At 44.9% G+C, this 11,775-nt stretch overlaps 1 protein-coding gene across 1 annotated transcript; it reads left to right on the top strand.

The window, feature by feature from the left end:
* Positions 1 to 424: 424 nt before the first annotated feature.
* Positions 425 to 11,144, top strand: LOC110486567 (cerebellar degeneration-related protein 2-like). Its single transcript, XM_021558275.2, has 5 exons — positions 425 to 705; positions 7,451 to 7,563; positions 8,634 to 8,782; positions 9,084 to 9,248; positions 9,423 to 11,144. The coding sequence occupies exons 1-5, from the start codon at positions 627 to 629 to the stop codon at positions 10,396 to 10,398; spliced, it is 1,482 nt and encodes a 493-aa protein (XP_021413950.2). The 5' UTR covers positions 425 to 626; the 3' UTR covers positions 10,399 to 11,144.
* Positions 11,145 to 11,775: the final 631 nt, after the last annotated feature.

The following is an 11,775-nucleotide window of genomic DNA, read 5'->3' as shown; positions in this document are numbered from 1 at the left end:
GGTTGTGACTAATTGGCTCGTAGGCAATATACAATTAGATTAAGTGGGAAGACTGTTTTATGGAGCAGAATCTTCCCCTGTATAGGGAAGGGGGTTGGGGATCGTTGCAGAATGGATCTGGGGAGATATCGGTGCAAAGCACGAGTGAGATTGTAACAACAGCTGGAGGCCTACGTAAATCACAATGGCGGGGGGGAATTATGAGTGGCATTTGCCAGTGTCACACATTTGTTCAGTGAACGTACACGTCTCAATATTGTACAATTTATTTCGTACGTTCTCTATTTTTATTGTAGGCCGACAGTGCTGTCGTTGCGTATAGGGACTCGCTTACAGTGTCCAGTTTGTGCGTGTATTTTTTTCGGCCTTGAGATATTAATTTAGTGTCAGGTGCGGTAAATTGATGCATCTGTCTCATTCGAATGGTTCATTGCAGAATGTTGGGGGCAGGTGCGCCCGCGGCTTTCCTAGTGAATGATAAAGGTTGATGAAAGGGTTACGGTTTGGGAGGCTGCGCAGTTCGAGATTTCTTGATCATACGAGGCATGCTTTCGCTTCCGGGCTAGCGGTCAGAGATGTTGGAGCAGAGCGCACAGTGAACATCCACAACGATAGACCGAGCATCGATGCTTCGTGCAGGCAGGATGGAGGAGTTTGTTACGGAGGAAGATGAGCCATGGTACGACCAACGGGATTTGGAGCAGGGTGAGTAGACTGACACACCATTGTTGTTACTTTGTGACCGTGGTTATATTTGTTGCAGGTTTTGTTTAGCCTTGTATGCGAATCATTCCGATACAATAAACAGTCCCAGCAAAAAGCAGCTGATGCTGGCTACCGACCTCATCACTGTCATTTAATGCAACAACCTGAAGATGTCTCAAAGGATGTTAATTGGCCCTTCAAGAAAATATAATATTATTGACATTTCATTTGAAGAATTCATGACATGTTCTGCAATTCTGGCTCGATATACAAGCGTGCGTGTCCGGAATAGACTACTGTCTTGTTGATATTATCCTTGATATGATAAAACTGAGAAATTGTGATGGCGCTCATGCACTTTCAAGACAGACCCCATCACCCCAAGTCCCATACATTTAAGAACGAGGCGTGGGAACTATCGAAATTCTGCTGCAGGTTTCACCTGTCAGACCATGTTATACTCTGTTATTCTCGCCTTTCTCTCTCTCTCTCTCTGACACACACACAGGCCTACTTCCATTTCTCTAATTTCAACCTCTCTGTGTATAGGCACTGTTCTAGACTTCCCTTTATCCATTATCGAGCTATTTTCCAATTATTCTGATGTTGTCAGTGAAGTGCGTGTTCTCAGAATAACCCTGCTGTCTGTCTGACTTCACCCTCCATCTCTCACATCATATATGATGAACGGTCACGTGCCATCCCTCTGCCCTCGGTTATTTTTCTCAAGTCACCAAAATGCTGAGTTGTGGTTCCCACTTGCATGGGGATGTGCTGGTGAGGTATTAGGTGATGGGGGCTGACATCAGGCTGACAGACTGACAGATGATTTAGAACAAGTGGGATATTCAGGGAGACAACTGGTTGACATTCGCAGGATTCTGTGAAATTTTGAACAAAGATTCTATGCAGTTGCAATTGCTGAGTGAGGGAAATGTCAGAGTTCTGTCTTTTTAAAAATGATTTATTACTGGTTAGACTGAAGACGCAAGACATTTACTAACTTCATGTCTGTGCTCTGATAAAAAAAAATAGGGATCAACAATGGAGATGCTCCTAAAGAATCTATGTTTTGAGATGCTTGAAAAGGCACATAATACACAACCTTTTCAAATCAAATGTATTTATATAGCCCTTCGTACATCAGCTGATATCTCAAAGTGCTGTACAGAAGCCCAGCCTAAAACCCCAGACAGCAAGCAATGCAGGTGTAGAAGCACGGTGGCTAGGAAAAACTCCCTAGAAAGGCCAAAACCTAGGAAGAAACCTAGAGAGGAACCATGGGGTGGCCAGTCCTCTTCTGGCTGTGCCGGGTGGAGATAATAACAGAACATGGCCAAGATGTTCAAATGTTCATAAATGACCAGCATGGTCAAATAATAATAAGGCAGAACAGTTGAAACTGGAGCAGCAGTACGGCCAGGTGGACTGGGGACAGCAAGGAGTCATCATGTCATGTAGTCCTGAGGCATGGTCCTAGGGCTCAGGTCCTCCGAGAGAGAATTAGAGAGAGCACACTTAAATTCACACAGGACACCGAATAGGACAGGAGAAGTACTCCAGATATAACAAACTGACCCTAGCCCCCCGACACATAAACTACTGCAGCATAAATACTGGAGGCTGAGACAGGAGGCGTCAGGAGACACTGTGGCCCCATCCGAGGACACATCCTGAGACAAGGCTGAGTATAGCCCACAAAGATCTCCGCCACGGCACAACCCAAGGAGGTTGTGGGAGGGCTTACCTTTTCCATTCACCCAGGGCTTAGTCTGATAATACATCCCTCCTATAGAGTGACACACCCCTTTGTATCTCTTCCTCAACTGTTTGATTTAGTTAACTCAATTGGACCCCATTGTCTGTCTCTTCCTCCACTAATGGCTAGATAGACATAGATGAGGACCTGTGTAGTCTCTGCTCTCACTCCCTGTGTATTGATCTGGCAGAGCAGTGTCTCCCACCTCTGGTCTTATCCCCATATTTTGAAACAAAACGGGAAAGAAGCTATTGTTTTAGCATTTTAAATGTCCCCACAAGTTATGATATAGGTCAAAGCGGTATTTTCCTAGCAATCATTTATTATAAAGGGTAAATTTGGTATATTAGGATAGTAGGCGGTGTGAGTTCCAGATGGTGGGATGAGGTACAGGTGAAGTCAGAAGTTTACATACACTTAGGTTGGAGTCATTAACTAGTTTTTCAACCACTCTACACATTTCTTGTTAACAAACTATAGTTTTGTCAAGTCGGTTAGGACATCTACTTTGTGCATGACACAAGTCATTTTTCCAACAATAGTTTACAGACAGATTATTTCACTTATAATTCACTGTATCACAATTCCAGTGGGTCAGAAGTTTACATACACTAAGTTGACTGTGCCTTTAAACAGCTTGGAAAATTCCAGAAAATTATGTCATGGCTTTAGAAGCTTCTGATAGGCTAATTGACATAATTTGAGTCAGTTGGAGGTGTACCTGTGGATGTATTTCAAGGCCTACCTTCAAACTCTGTGCCTCTTTGCTTGACATCATGGGAAAATCAAAAGAAATCAGCCCAAGACCTCACAAAAAAAATTTAGACCTCCACAAGTCTGGTTCATCCTTGGGAGCAATTTCCAAATGCCTGAAGGTACCACGTTCATCTGTACAAACAATAGTACGCAAGTATTAACACCATGGGACCATGCTGCCATCATACCGCTCAGGAAGGAGACCCCTTCTGTCTTTGGTAAGAAAAGTGCAAATCATTCCCAGAACAACAGCAAAGGACCTTGTGAAGATGCTGGAGGAAACGGGCAAAAATGTCTATATCCACAGTAAAACTAGTCTTATATCGACATAACCTAATAGGCCGCTCAGCAAGGAAGAAGCCACTGCTCCAAAACCACCATAAAAAAGCCAGACTACGGTTTGAAATTACACATGAGGACAAATATTGTACTTTTTGGAGGAATGTCCTCTGGTCTGATGAAACAGAACTGTTTGGCCATAATGACCATCGTTATGTTTGGAGGAAAAAGGAGTCTTACAAGCCGAAGAACACCATCCCAACCGGGAAGAACGGGGGTGGCAGCATCATGTTGTGGGGGTGCTTTGCTGTAAGACGGGCTGGTGCACTTCACAAAATAGATGGCATCATGAGGGAGGAAAATTATGTGGATATATTGAAGCAACATCTCAAGACATCAGTCAGGAAGTTAAAGCTTGGTCGCAAATGGGTCTTCCAAAAGGACAACGACAGCCAAGCATACTTCCAAAGTTGTGTCAAAATGGTTTAAGGACAACAAAGTCGAGGTATTGGAGTGGCCATCACAAAGCCCTGACCTCAATCCCATAGAAAATATGTGGGCAGAACTGAAAAAGCGTGTGTGCGCAAGGAGGCCTACAAACCTGACTCAGTTACACCAGCTCTGTCAGGAGGAATGGGCCAAAATTCACCCAACAAGTGTGAAGCTTGTGGAAGGATACCTGAAACGTTTGATCCAAGTTAAACAATTTAAAGGCATTGCTACCAAATACTAATTGAGTGTATGTAAACTTTTGATCCACTGGGAATGTGGTGAAAGAAATAAACGGCAAATTAAATTATTCTCTCTCCTATTTTTCTGACATTTCACATTCTTAAAATAACATGTTGATCCTAACTGACCTAAGACAGGACATTTTTTACTCGGATTGAATGTCAGGAATTGTGAGAAACTGAGTTGAAATGTATTTGGCTAAGGTGTATGTAAACTTCTGACTTCAACTGTATGTACAGTATATGTCCTTCCCTAGCTCAGCCCTCGTCCTCCACATCACCCCATTGACCGATGACCCAGAGAATAAAAGCAGCTTTGCGTCTCATCAGTGTTTCCCTGGTCAGCGTTTGGGAACCAGGTGCGACCCTGCATATAAAGTTGTAATAGTACAGTTTTAGCATGCTGTTCCAACCAAGGGGTCATATTGTATTTGCTATGGTCTATTTACACCCACTTTCACACAGAGTGAATATGTGATTATTATGTAAGTGATCTGTATTCAGGGCTGCCCTCTGGTCATAATCATCAGCTCAACATGTGTATCCTGTCTGTCCAGATGGTAGGGTATGACGTCATAGTTGTAGCAGCTGGTGCAGTGTGGTTGTGATGTGCTTCACTAGATGCTAGAGTTCTACACATCCGAGGGCATAAGGATGATGCATAGCCACACGTGCAGAAGGATGCAGTGCACATGAGCTGTGTGTGTGCCAAGGTTGCCATGGGGAGATGTCAGTTTCACAGTGTCATTGCTTTGTCCTGTTACAATTCTTATGTTATTCACTTGTTTTCAATGAAGTGGGTACATGATTTGTCCTACTTACCGGGATATCTCTTGCCCTCTCAGCAAACTCAGATTCTTATCCGTTTGCCAGCACAAGCAACCGTTGTGTGGCAGCGTTTTGATAAAGGCACAACCATAAGATTACATAACTTTTAAGCTTTAGACAATGTGTACCAGGCACTTTTGTGTTGGTCACGTAGCATCTGGAGGTGTGTTTTGGATCATTGCCCTGTTGAAAAACAAATGATAGTCCCCACTAAGCGCAAATCAGATGGAATGGTGTATTGCTGTAGTCGTGCTGGTTAAGTGTGCCTTGAATTCTAAATAAATCACTGACAGTGTCAGCAGCAAAGCACACCCACACCATCACACCTGCTTCATGGTGGGAACCACACATGCGGAGATCATCCGTTCACCTACTCTGCGTCAAAAAGACATACAGCGGTTGGAAACAAAAATCTCCAATTTGGACTCATCAGACCAAAGGACAGAGTTCCACCAGTCTAATGTCCATTGTTTGTGTTTCTTGGCCCAAGCAAGTCTCTTCTTATTGGTGTCCTTTAGTAGTGATTTCTTTGCAGCAATTCGACCATGAAGGCCTGATTCACGCAGTCTGCTCTGAATAGTTGATGTTGAGATGTGTCTGTTATTGAACTCTGTGAAGCATTTATTTGGGCTGCAATCTGGTGCGCAGTTAACTCTAATTAACTTTTTCTCTGCAGCAGAGGTAGCTTTGGGTCTTCCTTTCCTGTGGCGGTCATATCGCTTGTGACTGCACTTGAAGAAACTTTCAAAGTTCTTAACATTTTCCATATTGACTGACCTTCATGTCTTAAGTTTAATGATGGACTATCATTTTCTCTTTGCTTATTTGAGCTGTTCTTGCCATAATATGGACTTGGTCTTTAGCCCTATTTGGTAATCTTCTGTATACCACCCTACCTTCTCACAACACAACGGATTGGCTCAAACACATTAAGAAGGAAAGAAATTCCACCAATTAACTTTTAACAAGGGACACCTGTTAATTGAAATACATTCCAGGTAACTAACCTCATGAAGCTGGTTGGGGGAATGCCAAGAGTGTAAAGCTGTCATCAAGGGTGGTTACAATAAAGAATCTCAAATATAAGATATCTTTTTATTTAACACTTTTTTGGTTACTACATGATTCCATATGTCATTTCATAGTTTTTATGTCTTCACTATTCTACAATGTAAAAAAAAATAAAGAAAAACCCTTGAATGATTAGGTGTCCAAACTTTTGACTGGTACTGTACATGTTGAAGACGGGCCTCTTGTCCTCTGCCTCGTTCCCTTTTGAATGGTTAGCTCCTGTTGCCATTCATTGCATTATCTCTGATACACACACACACACACAGCTACTCCTCCAGACAGCCATACTATAATTCAACTCATGTTCCTTAGATGTGTACTGTGCAGCAGCATGGTGTTCCCCACTGTTGTGTTCCTGTTAGTGCTGACACCATGCACTGTGCTGATTTAAAATGCTGCATTCATGTTCTGTAATGGAGGTCAATTGTTCTCCGTTTAACACCCCCTCTCCTCCCACTGTACTGTCATGGGCTCTGAGTAGTGGGGCAGGCATGTTGGAGCCAGCACAGCTCCCCTCTTCATCCTTACTCTCAGTCCAAGTAGGCCTCGTCACTGCAGCACCCGATGAATCCATCAAGCTGCTGGTGGAAACCAAGTGACTCGCTGCCCTTATCCCTCCCAGGTCTAAAATGGGATCATGTTTGTATGTGTGTTTATTTGTGGAAATGTCTGTCAAAGCAGATTGAGAGCAGAGATGTGCTGGAGTTGATTGGTTTCTGGGGAAAATGTTAAACAGTCTTGTTGTGACAATAAAGATGTATGTGTAGCAACCAGTGCAGCTAAAACCTTTACGCTTGTATGTACAGAATGTACAGCCACTCTTCTTTTTGGAGTGGGGTAATACGAACTAAGAGGGATATATATCTCTGTCATTCTGACCAGGAGTAATGGTAAATGAATTCTGAGATGACCTGTATTGGTGTTTTGCCCTGTGTATTCCAGACAGAGCCTGTGCTAACTAGGTTTTCTCCCTTATCCTCCTCCTTTCCCCTGCAGTCAGACTCCATTTTCTTGAGCTCATCTTGGCAGAGATCACAGAAGCTGGTCTTAGTCAGAGAAGATGGAGGATTACATTTTTTTTACTCCAGCAAGGGGAATTGAATGAGGGGATTTTCTCTCTATTGCTCGTTCTTTAAGGAAAGCCAGAAAGTATTGCATTAATGGAGTTAAAAACAGTCCAACGCAACACTTGAACTGAGCTGGGCTAATGCTGGAACTACCAATATTACTGGTGGATGAAATGTGAATGAAAGAGTTAAAATAGTTGTTTTTTCTGTATCCAGACCAGTACTCTCTCAACCTCCTCTCTGTCCCCTCACAGATCTGCACCTGGCAGCTGAGCTGGGGAAGACCCTTTTGGAGCGCAACAAGGAGCTGGAGGACTCCCTACAACAGATGTACATCAACAATGAGGAACAGGTGCAGGAGATCGAGGTATAGCATCATACCACTTTCACTAACTATGTGTGAGCGTGTGTACATGTCATGAATGATCCTGCAAAGTGCCCCGCCCATCTTCCGAAAACATCTGAAACCCTGAAACCTCTTCAAACAGTATTTTAAATAATCCTCCTCATCACCTTGACCCCCCCCCCCCCCCCCCCAAAAAAAAAACCCAACCTGAACAAGCACTTGACCCCTCCCCCTTTCTGACTCTACTGAGAGCTACTTTATTGAGGAAAAATGTACTTTCTATGCCTTTATGTGGTTGTCCCACTTAGAACATCCATCTTCAGGTAGCTAACTAAGTTGCTCTGGACAAGAGCGTCTGCTAAATGACTAAAATGTAAAAATACAATTAAATGTTGAATCCTGAGAGGCCATATTGTCAAGCATGGCACCGGACTGGTGTGTTAGCTGGAGTGTGTGGGTTTTAAACTACTGACAGTGCACTTCATGATCCTGCAAAGTGGCTCTTCTCTCTAGGCTAGCCCAATTACATTCTCCTTGACGTGCCATCAAGTCAATTAAACCCTGCAGAGCTCTGATAGGAGAGGAGCAGAGTGCAGCTGCATGAGAGTGGGAGAGTGAGAGAGTGTGTGTTTACTTAGAGTGTGCGGCTGTGTGGGAGAGAGGAACCCACTGACTCCTCTGACTCTGAGCTAGATCTGCCACCTCAATAGACGAAAAAGACTGGCCTCCTTATTAGGCAACAACAAAGCCGATGGCCGACTCAACCAATCACACACTTTAATCTGCTGGAGAAGAAGAATAAAGTTGATCCACATTTGTTTCTGTAGACAGGAATTAGGAAATTGTGACGCTATTTTGCTTAACCATCATGGAATCCTGTCATATCTATGTGACTGATTTTAATTATTTGTATTGTTTTACATCAGTGTCTGGCATTGGGTGTATCTCAATAGTCTAAAACAGCTTCCTCTCCTCTCCATCTGCCCTGATGTAACCTATAGATGTCCAGTTATTTTATATCCGTTTTAGACTCTTTAGATTGTCTCCCTGTAAGGTCCATGTCTTCATTCACATGTCTATTCCCCCTGCAGTACCTGTCCAAGCAGCTGGAGATGCTGAGGGAGATGAACGAGCAGCATGCCAAGGTCTACGAGCAGCTAGACGTGACGGCCAGAGAGCTGGAGATCACCAATGAGAAACTGGTTATAGAGAGCAAGGCCTCGCAGCAGAAGATAGACAGGTGAGGGTTAATACTCTCCCGAGTTGTTCTCGCTGCTATGATCTACAATCTGAGCATTCACTCTATGTAAGACTGTACCATGACCTCTTTCTTCATGGTGTTTATACCAAGGATTTGTAAGAAATATTTAGTTTGAGTTAACAAGCTTAGTTCTTGAATGGTTTCTACTGTTCATAGTAAATAAATGCGTCTCACCGTTGTTTTTGTGACACGGGCTCAGCATAGTCACGGTACAGTATTGTACATTATGTTGTGATGCAAATAAGATTTAGTCCACTTTCGTGTGTGTGTGCACTTACAGGTTGACGGGTACCATGGAGACACTGCAGGCTCAGGTGGATACCATGACAGCTCGTGTGGAGGAACTACGTACACTGAAGGAGCTGAGGGACCACAGAGAGGAGCGGGAGCGACGCAAGACTGTCCACTCCTTCCCCTGCCTTAAAGAACTCTGCACTGCACCAAAGTACAGTAAAGAGCAATGCTCTATGTAGTCTCTCTCAAAAGTCCAAAGTACTGTATGTGAAAATATGCTGAGTACATTTGACAAATGACCTGAATGTATGGTGTTCAGATTACATAAGAATGCAATTTCCCTGCTGTATCCTTGTGCTCCTCTGTGTGGTGTATCGCTCTACAGGTATGAGGATGGCTTCCTGGTGGCCAACCCCGGCAGTGTGGACCTGGTGTCTGAGCGTGAGCGCCGGCCGCTGGACGAGGAGAACGAGCGTCTAAAAGGTGTGGTCTCCTCCCTGAGGTCCGCCATGGTGGCAGAACGGGGCCGGAGGGAGGGGGCAGAGAGGGAGTGCACAGCTGTGCTGCAGGAGTTTGAGCTTATGGAACAACGCCTCCTGGGTGCTGAGGGCTGCCAGCTGCGAGTGCAGGAGCTGGAGGCGGAGCTACAGGAGATGCAGCAGCTGAGGAGGTCCCGGGTCTGTCTGTTGGATGAGGGTCTGGAGCAGACCCTGCTCAACAATGCCCCCGAGACCGACACACCCGAGGAGGGACCGGGGCAAAAGGAGGGAGGGGAGGGGACGGGGGAGTCCGGGGGGACAGGAGGAGGGGGGCAGCAGGGAGGCCCCGTAAGGAAAAGCTGCAGCGACACGGCGCTCAACGCCATCTCGGCCTGCGACGCCCCTGGCAGGCGACAGGGCAGCTACGCAATCCATGCCAACGGCGTGCGCAAGCGCGGCATGTCCATCCTGAGGGAAGTGGACGAGCAGTACCACGCCCTGCTGGAGAAATACGAGGAGCTGCTGGGGAAGTGCCGGCGCCACGAGGAGGGCATGTGCCACGCGGGGGTGCAGACGTCACGCCCTGTCTCCAGAGACCCCTCCATGAAGGACTACAGCATGGCCACCCCCGGCCCCTCAGCCATGGCTGCTGCACCCCCCACCCCGCCCCAGACCCCCTCCACCCCAGAGGCCCTGGAGGGCATCAGCCGGCAGGTAGACCAGGTGGACAAGAGGCTGGGCCAGAACACCCCAGAGTACAAGGCCCTGTTCAAAGAGATCTTCTCCCGCCTACAGAAGACCAAGAGTGAAGTGAATTCCACCAAGGGTAGAAAGTCCCCAAGGGTAGGAAGTCCTAAGGGGAAAAAGTCCAAAGACAAATGAGCTGCTTTCCTGATACTACTGAACATGACCTCTCCTGATACTACTGAACATGACCTCTCCTGATACTACTGAACATGACCTCTCCTGATACTACTGAACATGCACTGAAAACAATGGGTACAAAAGCCACAGATTTTTTTCTTAATTAGTTTCTCTTTGTTTGACCGTGTTTGTTCAAAGGGGTCACTTGATGACAGGTTACCTGTACTTCTGCACTGGGGAAATGATACAATATACTGTGGATGATCTCCTCAGCTGTTTTATCTTTCTGGATACAGCCACGTTTCACCCAGATGTACAATGAATTGTACCTCTGAACGACATTCATCATCTGGGTAGATGAAATGCCTTGATTCTTGACATAATTTAAGATCATTTATGACAACCTAGTTCTGCACTAAAAATCTGTTAGACCCGTCTTTGGTCAAGACAATCCAGTACAATGTTTAAATTACTGAGCGTGTATACTGAGACTGCACTAGTTCTATTTAAAATGTATAAATAATTGCTATTTAATGTTTTTGATGACTGACAGTGAATAACATGTGCAGAGCTATTCATAAAAGGTGTTTTCAAAAACAATCCTGACGTTCTCAATGAATAACACTGTTGCCTTAACATCTTAGGCTTCAGGTATGCATCTATCCAACATATACATTGGTTTTGAAATCAGTAGACTTCAATTGAGGGAGCCCATGGTACTCAAGGAAGTGATAACTTGTTCTAAAATAAATACTGTATGTAAACTGTCAGTGTATTGGTGAATTTACCTTTTGTAAAAGGATTCTCAAGATGGATATGATAATGTTGCCAAAATGGAGTTAGGTTGTCCAAGCTAGAGAACTGAGGACCTGCTGAGTGAGGGCCTTTAGGGATTTCTGTGTACTCTCATGCCCAGAGAGAGGCCTGTTCCTGGATAGGGAGTGAGGGCCTTTATGCCTGTATGTGTTCTCTCATGCCAGGAGAGAGAGGCCTGTTCCTTGATAGGGAATTAGGGCCTTTAGGCCTGAAGGTCCATAGTTCCACTGTCCTTAAGGGGGGCAGAGCAGTCAGCCTCTGTGGAGGACCTGCTGATGCTGTGTAGAAATGGAACTCTCAACCACACTTGACTAAGCTACTGTAACTATGTGCTCTCTAAGCACTGAATCAGACCATGGGTACATCTCCATGACTCCTTGTTTCCTGGACTGCTTATTTCAAGTACACAAGGGGCTTTAGCTGCCCTCTTATCAGTACTTTGGCTTTTCATTTGAATATTTTCCTTGTTCTCTTCTGCTCTTTGTGTACAAACTTCATGTGATATGGTCTTCTATGCTGGTGTGTTCTAGATGGAGATTGCAGGGTAGACGGGTAAAGATGGTTTACAGAACGGTTGCT

This window comes from Oncorhynchus mykiss, chromosome 13 (assembly GCF_013265735.2).
Source record: "Oncorhynchus mykiss isolate Arlee chromosome 13, USDA_OmykA_1.1, whole genome shotgun sequence".
Lineage (NCBI taxonomy): Eukaryota > Metazoa > Chordata > Actinopteri > Salmoniformes > Salmonidae > Oncorhynchus > Oncorhynchus mykiss.
Note: the sequence above shows the minus strand (reverse complement) of the source record. Positions and strands in the feature narration are given on the sequence as shown.

What these genes read in the sequence shown, in the direction of transcription:
- LOC110486567 (XM_021558275.2), top strand. Translation starts at nt 627, where the DNA reads ATGCTTCGTGCAGGCAGGATGGAGGAGTTTGTTACGGAGGAAGATGAG. An exon ending in CCAACGGGATTTGGAGCAGG is followed by an intron (nt 706 to 7,450) that starts GTGAGTAGACTG and finishes GTCCCCTCACAG; the next exon opens with ATCTGCACCTGGCAGCTGAG. An exon ending in GAACTCTGCACTGCACCAAA is followed by an intron (nt 9,249 to 9,422) that starts GTACAGTAAAGA and finishes ATCGCTCTACAG; the next exon opens with GTATGAGGATGGCTTCCTGG.